The sequence below is a fragment of the Talpa occidentalis genome, unplaced genomic scaffold (genome assembly GCF_014898055.3).
Source record: "Talpa occidentalis isolate TD23 unplaced genomic scaffold, MPIMG_talOcc4v2.1, whole genome shotgun sequence".
In the NCBI taxonomy this organism is placed as follows: Eukaryota; Metazoa; Chordata; class Mammalia; order Eulipotyphla; family Talpidae; genus Talpa; species Talpa occidentalis.
Genome location: NW_026555331.1, coordinates 54,422,907 through 54,442,483, shown reverse-complemented (window position 1 = coordinate 54,442,483; position 19,577 = coordinate 54,422,907). Strand labels below are relative to the sequence as shown.

General features: G+C 35.8%; 1 protein-coding gene across 1 annotated transcript in view; it reads left to right on the top strand.

Annotated features, from left to right (window-relative positions):
- Nucleotides 1-19,577, top strand: part of PREX2 (phosphatidylinositol-3,4,5-trisphosphate dependent Rac exchange factor 2) — a 261,162-nt gene that overhangs the window by 64,633 nt on the left and 176,952 nt on the right. Inside the window, exons 2-6 of the mRNA XM_037505649.2 lie at nt 4,684-4,755; nt 6,087-6,209; nt 8,449-8,553; nt 11,214-11,315; nt 15,197-15,358. Coding sequence (XP_037361546.1) covers nt 4,684-4,755; nt 6,087-6,209; nt 8,449-8,553; nt 11,214-11,315; nt 15,197-15,358 — 564 coding nt within the window. The remainder of the gene's footprint in view (nt 1-4,683; nt 4,756-6,086; nt 6,210-8,448; nt 8,554-11,213; nt 11,316-15,196; nt 15,359-19,577) is intronic.

Below are 19,577 nucleotides of genomic sequence, written 5' to 3'. Positions count from 1 at the left end.
AGAGGCAGCGGGCAGCTTCGCAACCCAGCGCTCAACCGCTGTGCCACCTGGGAGGCCCAAGTAATCACATTTTCAAGGTGACAGAACAAACTGACATTCATTCTGAATGTTGAGTATTTGTAGGGGTGATAAGGGTGTAGTGCCTATATGGTGTTATGAAATACAGATTCGTATCAGGCATTAGAATTAAAGGTGTAAACTTTAAAAATCTGTGACAGTGATCTGTGTGTGCCTGAGTGATGAAAAGAATGGAAATGACAATAGTGAGTTGAGGGAGATATTTAGTTCATGGAAATTAAAAAATAAGCAAATGTATCCTGAGAATAAAACTCATCATGACTTTGCTTTACTTCTGAGATGGGCAGACAAAGGGGAAAGGAGAGATTAGATTGCTATCATCTCCCTATTATATCTCAATGGGTTTTCTTCCTTCTTCGATTTCTTGGTAGCAAAGTTGTAACATTTTCAGCTTTCTTAAACTCTAATTAAAAACTTAACATATTTTACCAAATACCTGATAAGATGAAAACAATATGGAGCAAATTGAAAAGAAGATGAAGAACTCTAATCTCTGAGTGGGGAAAAAAGCAGCTATGACTAGAGTGATATTTAGAATATGTTGTGCAGAATAATGATTAGGGGGATGTTGGCAGACTTCACATCAAGGAACCTATAAGCTAGAGGGACATGGGAGGGAAGTAGGACATGCGAATCCTACTTCCTTTAGATGCTACTTAGTCCAACATATCTGGCTCTGCATCTCCCTAGATAGCAGAGATTGTTGTAACCTGTGACACAGCCCATATTGTATAATCATATTCATTGTCAACCTGTACTCTGGTGGGGTATCAGAAACTGTCAGTGGCTGAGCCAAGAGGATGTTGTGCATAGAGGGGGTATGACATGGAGTTGAAAGTGAAGATGAAGTAAGTGACCCCCTTTTCTCATTGAGACTCATGTATTTGTTTCTCAAGGTCTGTTTCTTCAGTCTGTGAAAGAATGAATGTAAAGGGGGCCTCCCTGGTTGTAGAGGGGTTGAGTCTCAGCACTATCCTGCTATCACCACTGAGACCTGAGTTTGATCCCTGGCCAGGGAGCTAACACACATGGCGCAGCAGACCTCATCTGTCTCATCCGCTGCTCCCCGCAGCAGTGTATTTCAGTCAATTTGCCTGTTCTGTTCCCCACTTCGTCTCTGGTGAATCTTCTCACTCCCCACACCTCTGGCCTACACCCCAGTTCTTGTATGCATATTAAATAAAATCTTTTTTAAAAAAAGAATGAATGTAAAGGAATATTCATTAGAATGTGGTTCTCTGGACCAACTGCATCAGAATCAATAAGGTAGCTTGCTCAAAACGCCTATTTCTGGGTCCTAACCTAATCTGCTGAATCAGATTTTCTGGGGATAGCGTCAGGGAATCTATATTTGGAAGAAACTCTCCAAGTGTTATTCACAAGAAAAGTTTGAGAACTGTGGACATGAAACATTATTTCCCAGTATCTTTTACAACATATTTGTATAAACTGAAGATGATATAGCTGAAGTTTGAAGAAGTTTACTTACGAAATTCTGGACCAGTGGGAATGAATGAGTGCAGAGATAAAACAGCACATTAAATCTCTCACTTTTTTTTTTTTTAACTTGGGTATCAGTACTTCCTTGATTAATCTGGGAAAGATTAAATGTACCATTTGCCAACCTCTGAAAGGTAGATGAGGGCTGTTAAAGGATGATTCTGAAAACACATTATTTATCTTTATCTTCAGGAAGGAAGGCTTACTTATTTTATAAAAAATGTCAGTTTTCATGATTTTGCACTCTCAGCAACCTATCTAAAATCTGCCCTCGCTGTTGTATAAAATGAGCCTCTCAGGAAACATAAATGCTTGGTCAGAAATGCTTACAAGTTCCAGGTTTTCTTTTGTGTACAGTTGAACAGAAAGTTCTATATTGTCATGGAAGATAAAAAATCAGATAAAGATATAGTTTACTAGTTTTTATGTTCCATTCTAACTTATATTTTGAACCATTTTTACTACATCCTAATTTAGTTTATTGATTTAAGAATGTGCCTGGATTCTGTTTATGAAGAAGAGGTTTATAACTGTAGAGGTAAAGTTTAAATTTTGCTTGCACGAGAAGTTACCTGTTTACTATGTGGTCAATATGAAATGTAAACTAGGCAACTAAACCACCCAGGCTATTTTAAGATTAAGTGGAAAGAGCTAAAGAGCATTTTTGGTATGAGTATGTGGGAAAATATTAAAAAAAATCAAAACTAAAATTAAAAATTGACCAGACTAATACTAATCAAAATGGACACTTAAAAGTCAAGCAATTCGAAATCTCTTTCCATTGCCAATTATACCTAGCTTTATTTATTTATTTTTCATTTTTGTATACAAGATCTGGGATGTAGGCCAGAAGTGCTGGGGTTGAGAGGATTCACCAGACACAGAATGGAGAGCAGAACAGGCAGATTTACTGAAATATGCTGCTAAGGGGAGCAGCAGGTGAGACAGCAGAGGTCTGCTGTGCCATGTGGGTTAGCTCCCTGGCTGGGGATCTAACTTAGGCTATAGCAGAGAGAGCGCTGAGACTTCACCCCCTCCCTTAAGGCCACTGGGGAGGACCAGTATACCTAACTTTAGATAATAGTTCTAAAAATGATATCACATGTTTCCAATAAAAAAAAAGCTGACATTCAATACTTTCTTATTCATTTTATTTAATTCAACTGAATTATTTCATTCAGTTGAGACTGCTAGTACTTATTTGGCTCTGTAGTTATGGAATTTGAAATTTGAACTGATTCAGTCAGGAGTAATGACTGTGCTAAAATTAGTGCTGGGAGTAAGGTCTAGTGTCTTATTTGTTTCATTTATTTGAAATAGCTTTGTTTTTCTTTTTACAAAATTTTTAACATGCTCATAGTCACGTATTCTGAAAATTAAAAAGTATACAAAGGTTGCCTTCCAACCCCATCTGGAGGTAACCTGTGTTTCCATTTTTGTATATGCTATTTTTTCCTCAGCATGAATGCACAGACATTACACATTTGTATATGTGTATACCTGCTTGTCTGCTTGTATGTATATATCATGCAAGCCATTGGGTAAATTTTTTCACCAAGCATTATTTCATAGACCTCTGCTGTACATGCACTTAGGGCTATGTAATTTTCATTACAGTCCATTTATGATTATACTTTCACATCATGATCTATAATGTATCATAATGTATTAAATGGCTCATTTATTGATGGACATTTCAGTTGTGTACAAGACTGAAATCCATTGTCTGTATGTTTTCTTGGATTAAATTCTAGAATTGCTAGGTTAAAGGGAATAGCTGTTCAAAAATTTGAGATGTGACATCAAGTTGTCCTCGGTAGAATTGTGCCATTTTATATCCTTATTAGTAGTGTCTTGAAGGTAATAATTTTGGAACATTATCAACAATCCTAGGTTTTGATCTCTTAAATATTTGTAAATGTAGCATGTCAAAAATGGGGTTCATGCCTTAGTTTTCATTTGCTGGATACAACATTCACAGATTCCTTAGAGCTTCTTTGTGTCTTGGGAGCTGGTGGTCTGCGCAGTCATACCCTGATTGGGCAGGTAATGTGCAGAGCCTGCAAGTCAGAAAAAGGAAGCAATGATTTGTCCTGCTCACTAGATTGGTAATGGACAGTGTCCATTTTTCTGGTGAAAACATCTCTTCTTTTCCTTCTAAACATTATTTTAAAGGCCCACTATAAATCAATCATTCTGCTCTCTTTTTCTTTGCAAAAATATTAGTGCATTTAGTAATAGATCAAAGCTTAAAGACCATTTAAGAACTCACAATACTTTGAATTACTAATGAAGTTATTTGCCAGCCACAGGGCTATGGAGAAATCTCACCTGATCCCAGAAATTCATATTATGGCTTCCTGAAACTTTGGGGAAGGAGATGGGAGGAAAAGAGAGGTCTTTGATTATTTCTCGAAGAGTCTGTCTCCCTCTTCCTCTTCTCCCATTTCCCTCCTCCTCCCACCCTTCCACCTTTTCCCTCAATGTTTCTCAGTTCTAAAGGGGTGGCTTTAGATTTTCTGACTCTTTTGTTTTTCGTTAGCAATATCATTTTGTTCTTTTATGCTTCACAATATTTAAAAGTTTGGGAAACATCTGACTTTAAATGTTTGTCACAGAACTTTGAGACCCTGGTGGATAAATTTATTTCTTTATTTCTTTATTTCTTTAAGATTTATTTATTTATTTATACAAGCACTGGGTACAGTCAGAAGCGCAGGAGGGTGAGAGAATTCACCAGAGCCAGAGCGGGGAGCAGAACAGACAGATGGACGAAGTACACTGCTGAGGGGAGCAGCAGGTGGCAGGAGAAGTCTGCGCGCCATGTGGGACCCGGGGATCGAACTGGCGCTGCAGAGGCTGCGGGCAGCCTCGCAACCCAGCGCTCAATTGCTGCGCCCCTGGGGAGGCCCCTGGCGGATAAATTTAATCCATATATATGTAATCACTTTCAGCCCTGTCCCCTAAATATAAAGGAAATGTTATTTCCATGTAGGACCAACAGCTATTGGGTTTTTAAACTTTGGTTTCTTGTAAAATCTTTCAAATTCTGATCAACATCCAGTTATTTTATTTTCCTAACATTATTTTTCTTGTTTCATGCAGGCATTCTTACATCGAATGAACCAGTGCGCGGCCTCAAAATTTGATAAAAATGTAACAGAAGAAACAGTGAAGGTAAGGAGGTACAATTGGCACTCCACCCAGACACAAGTTCTCCTTAGATAAAATTTTATTTGTGGGCTGTTACTGTGGTACTCTCTACTTATCTTCAGTTCCAGTGTAAGTTCTTGTGTGAATCACGTGTGTATATATCAATTTGGAAAAAAAAGTGAAACTAGAGTTTGGGGAAAGAAATGGGGGTTAAAAGCATGGCCTAGAAGACAAAGAGAAATTGTTTTGCCAAGGCCTGGGAATGCTTGGAAAGAGGAAGAAAAATAAATCCTATCCTAAAACCATTGGTGTCTATGAGAAGAAGGGAGCTGAGCTGTGGATAAGGGGATTGTTAGAGGTGGCTCAAGGGCAAACATAATGTCCTGTGTCTGTGATCACTCAAGAACAATCTGTTTGGATGGTACAGAAAAAAAAGTCTGCATAATATCTGCCAACTTAGAAAGGAATGTATATTTCCTTTTAAGCTATAGGAAAGGAAAATTATAAAGAGTTTTGGAAAAAAAAAGGTGGCTAGTAAATGAAAACTAATTTCTGTGATTATTTATTCACTGAAGTTCTCTAAATCATCATTAATAGTTACTTTTAATGTTACTTTGCCATTGTACCTTACTGAAAATAAAAAACTTCCAAGGATTTTATAGGCTTTTCTGACTCTGTTTCCCCAAAAGTTAAATACTGATTTTCAGGCTCTCCTACCATGGAATGTTTTCATTCACATGCTTTTGGTTTCAGACAAAAACATATGTTAGTGAAATTGACTTGAAGATACTTTGACCCTATGTTAGGAAACTCCAGACAGAAGAGAAGGTTTAGGAGTGATGACAGGCGGAGCACTATGCAATTGCCAGGGTCTCTCTAGCTCTTCAGTCTGCCATCCAAGTCATCTACTTTGCCCCTGAACTGGCTTCTACACTGCAAAGTGACTCTGTATCTGTCCCTGCTCTCACTTCCAGATTAGTACTCTGTAGAGGGGGAAAGGACTGTCCATTGCAGGGAGCGAAGAAGTTGAAACATCTGCTGTCGAATCTGCCCATTCTGTTTCACCTGGAAGCCATTTCTCTTACTGGGATTTGCACTACCACACTTGGATTTGATCACTTTGACTTTTCCTGAGAGCTAGGAATAGGTTCCCGGTTCCCAGAATTGTGTGGGAATGTCCAGACAGAATTGACACTCTGCCAGCTGGGTGGAAGGAAGGAATAGAAGTAGGAAAGCTATCTATCCACAGAAGTTTTTAACTTGGAGTGAGAACCCTACTCTCATATAGATGACTTCTTTTTTATTTTTAAATGAGCCTTATTATTGCACTTGCTTACACATTTATTTATTTACAGATGCTGTTCTCAAACATTGAAGATATCCTTGCAGTACATAAAGAATTTTTAAAAGTCGTGGAAGAATGCTTACATCCTGAACCTAACGCTCAGCAAGAAGTGGGAACCTGCTTTCTTCACTTTGTAGGAAAATTTCTGTTTATTTTAAAAGCCCTTTCCCCCTGGACGTTAAGGTTTAGTTTTTGGCATAGTGGTATGTGTGATTTCAGCATCAGAAGTAAAATCTGACACCAAAAGTTTGGGGTCCTTTAAGGCCAATGAAATCTTCTACTTGGAGCCAGAAAAGGGGAGAGCGCCTCACATCATCCATTTTACTCAGTGAAGAATAAACAGCCTTTTCTTTTTTCAAAAGAGTTAGTTCTTCGCATCCACTGTAGCTTTGAATTCTAATGAATATTCAGGCTATTCATAATGAATGGATTTTTATGTTTTTCTCAAACATAGAGCATTCCTCTTTTGAAGCAGAAAATCCTTAATCTTATAATGGCATGATGAGCCTTTTATTAGTCAGAATGTTCCCTTGTTAAGCAATTTCTGTGACAGACATAGAGGTGAACAAACCCAGAGCCTCGAGGTATACATATGCCTATGTTTGAATCTTTCTCCAGGATGGTTTCTCAGAAGGTTGTATTGAGCAGTGTAGGAAAAATAGCAAGTTGGCGTTTAGTTGTTTCAAATCATGTATTGTGCTGGTATGATTATTTTCATATCCTTTGTACGTGATCACTAAAGTTATTTAGGCAATTTACAAAGTAAAATGCCACCTGCAATGTGGACTTTTTTCCAAAACTAGAGGACATTCATACTAAAAATAGAAAAATAGTGCTGCTATTTATGCCATTCAGCTGATACTAATATTCCAGAATACCAAATTAAATCCAATTTTTAATCAAAATGCAATTGTTATATTTAATGTATAGGTATTTTGTCATACAAATCAATTTATGTTAAATTTTTCATTGTCCATTTAGCTTTTTTATAAAGCATTCTGTACTATATATAATGAGCAGACTCAGCACATGTTATTTTTATAATCAGAACATATTCTATTATATGACAGGGGGAGATTCCTTAATGTAGGACCATCAAGCCGTGCTTGTCTTGGGTATGGCTGGAAACCATGTATGTTTGTGTCCACTTACCCCAGACTGTGCCTTTTCATGAGAGAATTGGAATCTTCTGCCAGCTGGAGTAGTTGCTGTCTCAGTTCAGGGTTACACATGGGAATTTTGTACTCTGACATACATTTCCTCAATAACACGTTATGAATCTGTCATCCATGAATTTAGCTAAACTATTTCTGAGGTTTATTTTATTCTGGGTCATACCATCTCTTGAATTAAGTAATCCAGTACATTTTCTGCTGGTTATAAAAATAGCAGTCAGTGTTTGTAGATGCATTTCTTTGAAATTTCAAAGGACACACTTTAGTTCTAATATTTGATTAATAAATTTTCTGTGTCTTCCTCTTTTATTCTACTGCTTTGTTATTCATCATAATCACTTAGAGAAAATCTTACAGGTAGAGAGAGCTTAGAGATCATGAGGGTGAAATTATTTTTTTTGACAAGTGTACTTTCTATAATAACTGTGAAGGCTCTATTTTTAGTAATAGCTCTAATTGTTAGAAAATCTTTTCATTAATTCCAAATATGCCTATCAGTTCCCATCACTACCGTTGAACTGTGCAGTTCGTGGTCCTCATTTTATGTTTTGGAGATATATGAGTTGGAAATCTTTTACACTATATATCATAACTATTTGAAAATAGTTGCCATTTCCTGACTTTTCTATACTAACAAATATCTCTCTCTGAAATGACATCTTATGTAGTGTCTTCAAGGTCTGTCCTTACCCTTGTCAGTTGTTGCTACATATTCTCCATTTTGTCAACATCCCTCTTTAATACAAGTGTCCAGATGGTACATATAAACTGCAGGGTACTGTTTCTCTAAACCTATAAGGTCTAGTACATGCCTTTTCCTTTATGTAAAATACTTTTTTCCCTCTCCCTGTCCAAGAGTCATGGATTCATCTCTTGTGCCTTGCTGAGATATCATTGCCTTTGAAAAGCTGTGTCTGAATCTTCCCATCAAAATTAAGTGCTCTACTTTCTGGGGTTTTCTACCATTTGATCATTTCTCTGTTAAATCATGCATCATATTGAACTATAATTGATGTAAGCTTGTCTCCTCTAAGCTATAATTCATGGATTAAGAAAATTAAAAAAGTTATATATACATACAGTATACTTCTTGAAACATAGTAAAAATACTGAAATTTGTTCACAAACATCATCCAGGTTAAAATTTCAAAATGGTTAATAATGTAACTCTTAACTTACTCTTACTTGAATTCACAGAAAGACAAGTTTCGTATCTATGATGAATATTGTAGTAACCATGAGAAGGCACAAAAATTGCTTCTTGAACTTAACAAAATAAGAACAATCCGGACTTTTCTTTTGGTAAGTAGATAATTATGTGTTACCATCGGCTGTTATTTGTTGATAGGCTCAGGAAAAGCCAAGGTATAGCCTCAGTGTGGTGTAAAAAACTTCTTTGGGACAACTCTTTTAACATACACAGGTTAGGAAGCTTGTCCTTTGATAACATAAGAATCGAGAGTTGGGAGAAGCTTGTGTTTGGGGAAATGCTAATAATGCCCTCTTCTGGTTGATTATGAATTGTTTGTGAGACCCACAGGCACTGAGTGAGAGAAGACAGTTTATGGCAGAGTTCATCATTACTCTCATGTTCTTCAGATCCCTCGGGTTTCATTTACTTTTCCTAAGAGAGCTGTAAGTGGGGTGATAAAGAAAGGAAATAAATGAGAAAAGAAATTTAAAGATTTCATTCCTTGTTCAGTTTTCATGAAAAGAGCGATGTATATAATGTCTTTAGGGTAGTACAAATAGATGCATATTTTGGGCAGTTACTTGTACAATCTAATCACTGGTGAGGACCACACTAAAATGTACAATTCAGTGCTATTAGCAAATTGTGGAGTTGAGCATCCACCCTCATGATCCAGTTTTACATTTCTGTTACCCCATAAAATCACTCATGTCTGTTTACAGCTCATGTCCATCCATTCCCACCATTAGCTCCAGGCAACTGCTGATTTGTTTTCTATCTCTGTAGATTTGCCTTCCCTGGAGATTTCATATTAATGAAATCATATAATGTAATCTTTTAAATGCCTGACTTCTTTTACTCAGTAAAATGTTTTTGAGCTTCATCCTGTTGTCACAAATATCTGTATTCCACTTGTTTTTATTGATGACTGTTAGTTCATTGTGTGGACATGCCATATTTTATTTATGCATTTGCTAGCTAATAAATATTGGGTCAATAAGTGACTGTGATAATGATGATCCTTGAAAACTCTACATATAAGAGGTTGTTTCAGAAGGAAATATTTGCTAGTATAGAAAAGTGAGGGAATTTCCAGTTTGGGCAGTTATAACTAATGATGTTATGAATATTCATGACTAAGTCTTCATGTGGACATATATTTTCTTTTTTTTTTTAAATAATAAATTTTATTGTTATATTCCCCATACAATTGCAGCCCCCCCATTCTGACCCCAATCCCTCCCCTCCCGCCCCCGCCCCCCTAAAAGTGTCTCTGGTTCATAGTTTTTTGTTGATTTTGATTTTTACTTTCTTATAGATATTCATTTTCCTGGTCCCTTATTTAAGTTTTCTAGATTCCTGTTATGAGTGAGACCATCCGGTATTTTTCTTTTTCTTTTTGGCTTATTTTGCTGAGCATGATCCCTTCCAGCGCCATCCATGTTGCTGCAAATTGCATGTGTTTATCTTTTTTGAATGCTGAGTAATATTCCATGGTACCACATCTTCTTGATCCAGTCATCTATTTTTGGGCATTTGGGTTGTTTCCAAAGCTTAGCTATTGTAAACAGTGCTGCTGTAAACATAGGGGTGCAGGTGCTCTTTGGAATTGATGTTTCTGTGTCTTTTGGGTAAATACCTAGGAGTGGAATTGCTGGATCGTATGGAAGTTCTATGTTTAGTAGGTTCAGAAATCTCCACACAGCTTTCCATAGTGGTTGGACCAGTTTGCACTCCCACCAACAGTGCAGAAGAGTTCCTTTTTCTCCACACCCTCGCCAACATTTGTTGTTGCTAGTTTTTTTAATATGTGCCATTCTCACTGGTGTAAGATGGTATCTCATGGTAGTTTTGATTTGCATTTCCCTGATGACAAGTGATGTTGAACATTTTTTCATATGCCTGTTGGCCATTTGCATTTCCTCTTCAGAGAAGTTTCTTTTTAGCTCTTCTGCCCATTTTTTGACTGGATTATTTTCTTTGTTGTTGTTGAGTCTCGTCAGCTCTTTGCAGATTTTTGTGATCAGTCCTTTATCATTAGTGTTGGGTGCAAAAATGTTCTCCCAGTTGGTGGGGTTTCTCTTTGTTTTTGTTATTGGACATATGTTTTCATTCTGCCAATGTGGCTAAGCCATATCCTCCAATAAGGCATGAGGACTGCAGTTTCTCTATATCATTTCCAACATGTTATATCATTCCAACATGTTCTGATTGTACTCATCCTGGTGGTGTGTAGTTGTAGTTCATGGTGATTTTTATTTGCATATCTCTAATTATTAGTGATATTAAGTTTGTGCTCGTGTGCTTATTAGCCATTCACTTATCCTCTTTGGTGGAATGCTTAATTAAATCTTTCTGTCTATATTTAAGTTGGGATATTTATCTTATATTGACGTACTGTTCATTTTGGATACAAGTCCTATATCAAACTTATAATTTGCAAATATCCCAGTGTGATTTGATCATTTTAAAAATTATTTTTGAAAATAAAAATGTTAAGTATTGTTGAAGTCCAATTTATTAATTTTTTCCACGTTGACTATGCTTTTGCTGTCATATTTAATAACTATATATTCAGGCCTTATACTTTATTATGTTTACCACTAAGTATTTTATTCTTTTGATACTATGTGACTGCAACTCATAGGGAAAGGAGATAGTTATGAAGTGACATGATTTCACAAGTTTTTTACATGAAATTTTATGATAGTGAAAAGTTTCATAGTTCTAGGTTTAAAAATGCAATTAATTATGTTTATTTCTATCCCAGAACTGCATGCTACTTGGAGGACGAAAAAATACAGATGTTCCTCTGGAAGGATATTTAGTAACACCAATACAAAGAATATGCAAGTACCCTCTTTTGTTGAAGGTATTTTAAATGTTTACTTCATTGTAACATTTTCCTTATAGCTGTGCATTTTGTTGGTGGTCTTTTAATTTTTTTTTTCTTTTAAATTAACATTCTAAAGAAAGGACAGAGCATAGATATTGGAGAAAATGGTCATTTTTGTTACTTTTGTGGAAGCAGGTCTTTTGAGAAAAGAAACTTTTACTGCTTTTTTTGCAGAAAATATGCTTATTTTATTTTCATTAAATTAAATGCATTAGTTTCAAGATAAGTACCATTGAGTAATAATGATTATTTTGGTAGCATATTATTTACAGAGTTCTTTATCTTCAGTAAATTTGTTGTTGACATTATTTTCAATTTCTTTTAATATTGGTTATGTCACGATGTGAATGAAGTTAATGTCAAAGCTACATATTTTCAGAGTCTCATTTTTAAATGATTGTTTTGAGACTAGTGTGGGTTACATGGAGCAGACATAAATGATAGAGCATGGAGTGACAGTGCTAAGAAGACATTGCCTCTGGGAGGTGAAAAATTGCGCCATTAATTTGTTTTTAAAATTTATTTATTTATGCATACAAGAATGGGGGTGTAGGCCAGAAGTATGGGGGGGTGAGAGGATTAACCAGAGACAGAGTGGGAAACAGAACAGGCAGACTGACTGAAATACACTGCTGAGGGGAGTGGTGGGCAAGTCAGGAGAGATCTCGTGCTCCTTGGCCGGGGATTGAACTTGTGCTGCAGTAGCTGTGGATTGCTTCATAGGCTGCGTCTAAACCCCTTGCATAACCAGGGAGGCCCCTGCTCCATTAATTTTGTAGATACATTGTAGTGATCAAAATTTTTATTATGAAAAAATTATTGTACTAACCACTGCCCAAACTTCAAGAGGGTGTATTGATTTGAATAGCGAAAATATGATTTTGAAAATAAGAGCACATGAGGTCTGAGTTCAAATCCTAAATATTTTTACTACCTGTATGTCTGAAGCACATAATCTAACCACTTAAAGTCTTGAGTTTTCATTTATGAAACAAAAAATGATGATGAAATTATAGCATATGCTTATAAGAATGTCCATGTGTATATGTGTGTATACATATATTTGCAAAAATATGAAAGATTACATAATGGTAATCAATTGAGCTATATTTACAATCATTTAGAATAGTGCCTATTCCATAAATTTAGCCATTTTTCTTTTTTTAAAGATTTATTTATTTATGCATACAAGAACTGGGGTGTAGGCCAGAGGTGTAGAGAGGTGAGAGGATTTACTAGAGACAGAGTAGGGGGCAGAACAGGCAGATCTACTGGAATACACTGCTGAGGGGAGCAGCAGGGAAGACAGGAGAGGTCTGCTGTGCCATGAGGGTTAGTTCCCTGGCTGGGCATCAAACTCATGCTGCAGTGGCTGCTGATAGCTTCATAGTGCTCAGACTTAACCCCTTGAGCCACCAGGGAGGTCCCATTATTCTTTATATACAGTTTATGCTCTTTTTATTTTGATCTATTGACACTACTTGATTTTTATTTAAAATACTCATATATGCTATAGATATATTCAATAATGTTCTTACTGATATAATTTCAGAGATGAATATTATGAATTTGAACAAAAATATATATTTTTACTGCATCTCCTGTCAGTTGTGCAAATTGGGTTTCTGTATAAAATTTCATTGTAAGAGATGTTTCCTTATTTAAAGATAAAATTGCTTGAGTAAACCATAAAAAGGCAAGGAAGGAAACTAATACAGTTATCTTCACTTTTGCAGAGGGCAGACATATTGGTGCAATAGTGACTCCTATTTTTCCGAGATTCCCCTCAGTCATCTGCTCAGTTTTGCACATGTCCTCCTTGCAGCTATTCCTGGTCCTGATTTTGGAATCCCAATGATGTGTTTGTTTGAAAAGTCGGATGGGATAGTGGTATTAAGAAAATATGCCATGCCACAGTGTGATTCTAAATCATTCATTTCTGCTGGGGATGATCTTAGGTGTCTGAGCTGACCTCTTAGAAGACAGGACCAAGGCCAATCCTTGCTTTGGAAGAGGAGGTCTATTTAGAGTGGCTTCAAACAGTGGAGAGATTTTTTTCCCTCTCTTTTAAAGATTATCTTCACAAAGAAAAAGAAAAATGTAATTTACTTTTGTAGTAGATATGACAGTATTGATAGTTGTACTATCAGCTGTAGAAATCTACTGGTATTCCTTCTCTTTGATTTTGGATGTTTTTTTTTATTTATTTAAAGATTTATTTATTTATGCATACAAGAGCTGGGGTACAGGCCAGAGATGCAGGCGGTGAGAAGATTCACCAGAGACAGAGTGGGGAACAGAACAGGCAGATTGACCAAAGTACACTGCTAAGGGGAGCAGCGGGCGAGACAGGAGAGGTCTGCTGTGCCATGTGGGTTGCTCCCTGGCTGGCCAGGGGATAGAACTTGTGCTGCAGAGGCTGCGGATTGCTTCATAGTGAGGTGCTTAACTCCTTGTGCTACCGGCGAGGCCCTGAATGTTTTTATTTATTCAGAGAAAAACATGAAGGGACTAGGCTGTCATGTTAAGGTAAAAAGATAGGTTGGTCTTACTTGTGGAACTTGAAATTACTGGGTTGGTCAATGAGCATTGGGTTAATAGCAAGTAGTTGATAAAAGATTAATATTACTGGTTATTTCGCTTGCTTTTTCAAGTGATCTAAATTCATGTTTCACCTCAGATACCTACCGGGCACAATTCTTTTGGGCCTTAAGTCAGAGCCTGCAGACTGATTTGACCATTTCAGATAATTTACAGATGCCTTTACTCTAGATTTTCTGGAGAAGCCCTTATATGCTGTGATCCAGTGTGACTTTGTATCCCTTGTGTTAGGAGTGATATAATGTGTATTCTTTTCCACTGGTTCTACAAAACAGAGTGTGAACATGTTGAATGCAGAATCCAAGAGTATGGTAGACTTTTCAACAATAATAGAACTCAAGAGGGTTAAGTGCTGCATATTTTCCCACTGTATGTTAGGAATTAAGACAATTCTTTTAAAGAATTGCCTGAGGATTTTGGTAATTGTGTTAGTTACATGATGATGGCAACTGTAGTAAAGAAACAAATGACTAATTAAAAAGCAATGTGGTCACAACTGTCTAGACAGTGGGTGAAAATGTTTAATTTTGTGCTTCTAAACAAGAACTTTTAATATATTGAAGAGATTAAATTTTACTCTGGTTCTGATATCCTGAATGGGAAAAAAAAACATAAATAAAAATCCCCAAAACAAAAACAAAGTTTGTGTGTATGTAGGAGGGCAGATTACCATTTGTTCATCACAGAATGAACCTGACCTCTGGGTGGAAAAAAGGCATACATTCCTTCTGTAGTGATGGAGCATTGTGGAATTTATAAGTTATTTATTTTGTTAGAGTCAAAGACATTACTTAAAAATTTTGCTTTATTTACTATATATTTTTAGAGTTTCTCAAAAATTATTACAAAATAAGGCTTTTATATTATTTTTGAAATTATGACCATAATTTAAAATTATTCTGTTAAAGGCTAGGAAATAAAATTTGCATAGAAAGATGTACTTCTAGTGAAGCAAAAGTTCAAACTTATTAAAAAATTACATGCTGTGTGTGACATACTTGATAATTTGAAAGGAAATTTATTTTTTAAAAACAAAATAATTTTGAGGGAAAAATTAAAGTGATGGCAGCATGTCATGGGATAGTACTTCTTCACTGATTTAACCTTTTGTTTTTGATCTTTATCATGGTAGAGTTTGATGTCACTTCTGAAAGTGGCTCTCACGATCTTTGCAGTTTTCATTTCCTGGTCAGTCTGAACCTGCTGTACCAGAAAGCTGAAGATCAAAGGGTGATTTGTTTTTTGTGTATAAACAGGAGTTGCTGAAGCGGACTCCAAGGAAACACAGTGACTACGCAGCAGTGATGGAAGCCCTCCAAGCCATGAAAGCCGTCTGTTCCAACATAAACGAGGCCAAGAGACAGATGGAGAAGTTGGAAGTTTTAGAGGAATGGCAGTCTCACATTGAAGGCTGGGAGGTACAGTCACTTTACTCAGCCATTGAGCTTAAAATAGTTTGTTATGTCTTATGCTTATGTGTAGAATTATTGACATCAGAGAGAATCATAACTGATTATTTTCTTACATAATGCTATAGGGCTATTCCATTTCTAAAAAGTGCTATTATTATAATTCTTAAATATCTTTATACCAAGTGACAATTAATTGACTTAACCTCCACTTTACAGGTTTTTGATATAGCCAGCTGATATTGCATAAGTTGTAAGCTTTGGTATTAAAGTATTTGTGCATCATGATTTAACATTTTTTCTGCCTTGACTTAGGTCAATAATTGTATAGCCCAATCTTGGAGAAAGTAAAGGGCAGAAAAGCTCAACATGTGTGCTATGATTTTAATTTCAGACCCTCTCAATTCTGTGCTTGATGCATTTCATTTTAAGCCCACTTACTTTGAATTTCAAACCTGTTTAACCCCCAAATTTGAATTTCTTCATTTCTAAAATGAAGGAACTGGCTGTCATGTCATTTTTAAGGTCCATTCAAGATGAAAAGTTATATGGTATCACAATACATTAAAGATTTTTTTAAATTGCAAGCAAATGAAGAGTGATATTTAGAATCTGTAATGTGTTTTGAATTATGGTAATTTTGAATTCCAGTTATTTCCTGGGGGTGGACTCCTCTGTTACTTTAGCCCTATACAAAGAATAAATTAAAATTGTTTTTAAATTGCCTTGATTTAAATTAGCATGAAATTTCAACTAGGATATGTTTTTGTTATAAAGTAAGCAATTAAGATAATTTTTAAAGTATAAAAAAGTTTTAAAATGTTTGTAGTCAAATATGTATCACACAAATCCAAGTCAAATGCTTTTCTCTTTAGGGCTTTATAATTGACTAACTCATTCCTTATCTTCAATATGTTGATTTCCATTTAGATCTAAAATTAAACCTACTTAAATCTGCAAAGAAATCTCAAATACCGAACTTAGAGAATTCTATTTATCTACTCTTTGCCATGAATCTTTTAAAATGCTGTTGGGGGTCTCACTCAGCTTGCTCCTCATCTGTATTCTTCCATTTCAAGTGTGCAGGGTGACCTCCCATTTCAGCCTGAATACTATTTATTTCAATCAGTTAAAATGGTTGTGTGTTTTACAGTTGATTCATGATGATAATTCCTTTCCCGGGGAACTGTTATCCTGCTGGGATGAGAAAAATGAACTGAAGTTTGCTTTTGCCATTCTGATGTCACTCAAACAGTGGAAGAAAAACTAAACTTGCTTTAAATTGCAGCGTTTGTCAGTGTTATCTGCCAGGCCTTTTACCAGAACAAAACCCTCATAGGCTCTTTTCTCCTTACCAGGGAAATGGAAGCTACCATAATTTTGTTTCCAAAATTAAGTCTACCACAGAAATGATAGATTCCTTAAAAATAGTATTTCTTGCACTGTATATGCCAGTCTCAAAGGTAGACTATATATGGGCCTTAACTGGTCATTTATAACCCATACAGACAGTGCCTAATCTTCAGTGCTTCATGCTTTACAATGCTTGGTGTGCAAGAGAGAAAAGGAGAATCAAGACAGAGGAAACTGGCTGGAGGAAATCAGATAGGACTGTTCTAACAGCCACAGAGGAGATAATATGAATGCCCACTTTCAAAAAGAGTGGCAACACATCATCTACTGGAGCAGGATTTGAAAATGATTACATAATAGTGATTGGGTGTTTTGGGACTTTGAGGGACTGCACCTTGGAACAGGGTCCTTCCCATTACTTGTCATCTTCTGATCAGAATCTCATTCTCTATCTCAGTCTACCACCTACAGATAGGGTGGAGGAAAGTGTTTATTTAATCTTTGTCGCTTCTGGGAAATTTAGGAGAAATTGCTAGTCTACTGGGATTCTAAAAGTACACAGAATAGAGGGACACAGAGTCATACAGGATGAATTTGGCACTGGCAGGAAGTGGGAATTGTTAAAGAACTCTCTCTGAATTGCTAACAGGGATTATTGCTCAGCCTGCAGACAGTTTGGGGTATATTTAGAGAAACTTAAATAGGGTTAGGGCAGGGCCAAAGACAGATATCCAATGCCATGATAGTTACAGAACATAGATTCCTTAGAGAGATTTCAAGGTTAGGAGACTTGAGCCCTTTCCAGCTCCTTCCAAGAGCTCCAGCCGACCATTGATGACCACTTTAGAGAAGATATTCTTGCTCCATTTACTAAAATTCTCTTGAATGGGATCTGATTCTGATACACCATAAATTTGCATTATTAACATGCAGGGTAGATTATTATCTCAAGTGAGTCACTAAAATTTCTCTCTCTATGTATTTTATATATATATATATAATCTATGTGTATATATATATTTTTTTTCTTATGTATTTTTTAGTTTTGGGGCAGTATTGATTTCTCTCCTCACATGAAATCCTCATAGTTTTCCCACCACCATATCATCCATTATCTATCACTATAGTCCATTGTGTTCTTCCTTCCCTATTTTAACCTCTTTCCTTCCTCCTCCCCCGCTGTATGCCTCAGATCTATGGTCAGCTGAGTCACTTAATTTTCCAGAGTATTATTTCCCCACTAATCAAGTGAAGAATTTTTACAGTAAAATCTCTTGGGTAACTAGCATTTTATGACACCAAATTATCATTTACATTCCTTTATGTTGAATTAAGCAAGTAACATTTGAAATTTATTGTTCCCAAATCATATGACATAGTGATCAAAGCATGACTTTTGAACATACTTGGTTTCTAATCAGGACGCTATCCCTAAGTTCGGGGGCTAACACATCAGACATCTCCTACATATAGTGTGGGTTATTACAGAGGTCAAGGGAAATACGTGAAAGTATGCTGAATACTGTGACGACATACTATGCAGGTGAGAAATGGTATTGGATCAGCATTTGGGTTGTACCCGTTGGAAGTTCCTCTCATTTGTCTAGTATATGAAGTTTAAATTATTCCGAGCAATGGGAACTAAAAGAACAATTAATTGAAAAGTTATTGGCAGCTTGCAGAATCAGTGGAAAAGCTACAGAATCAGACTTAAACAGAGTGTGTACATAGCTGATGCTATTTGGCAGTCTTGTCAGTGCCTTATGTAAAATGAATGAGCTCTAATAATTTTTCCATACTTGTATTACACCACTCAAGATGCAAGATCAAAATCCAAGATTCCACAAACCTTGCTTTGGTAAATTTGCTGAGGGGAGGGCAGATTTAAAAAATTAAGGCTGTATAATTTAAACTCTTAAAACTAAGAGATGATAGTGTTTCGATTTGAACATAGACTGATTCTAAAGCTTATATTTATACCACCATGTAATATCATATGCACTCAGATAAAAATTTAGCAAACTTTTAAGATTAAGTTGGTTTTCCTGCTTGTCCTTAAAAGTAGGTTGATTATAAAAAGTTTTTTTTTAGTCAGTATTACATAGTGACTGCTATCACAAAAGATAGTTTGTTTCAATTTTAACTTTGAAACGCTGACTTTTATTAGTATAATTTATTATATCTCAATCAGGTATTTTATTCATCATTCAGAAAATATTCTACTGACGGTAATTGTAGGACAGTGATAAATGTGTTTTGGAAAGGAAATTTGTTAGCTGTTTAATCAAAGTTATTTTCATTTTGTAGAAGAGGACCATTCACAGTTTCAGTCAGTTTTTTGGTTGATCAAGTGTATTGTAGTAATAGCTATAACCCTTGGAGTCATATATTGACTTGGGAGTATCAATAAACATTATGTCATTTAATGATTCAGCTTTCTGTCATTTTTAGGCCTGTTTGGAATTGATTTCTCAATCTAGAAAAAATAATGATAAAAAAGAAATGATTAACATATGAAAGTGTTAGAAAAAATAAAGTCCATCATAACATTTGCACTTTGAAGTAAAAACAAACAATAGAAATTTGACTTCTCTTAATTACCTTCTTTTGTGGAGAAATAAAATGTTACAAGACCATTGTACAATCACTCCTTGTTGGCTTTGGATTCTGTTTGCTGCTTATATTTGAGTTTTTGTCTGATTTGCATTGACTTCAAGTCATGTTTTCTTGTTATTTCATGAGTGTGAGTCTTCTAGAGTTTGTAATGAAAACTGTTTCTTTTTTGTAATTTTCATTAGGCAATTGGATAGATGCAAATTTGTTTACTACATTGACACAGAATTAGTTTACAGGTGGTCTTTGTTATTTAAAGACG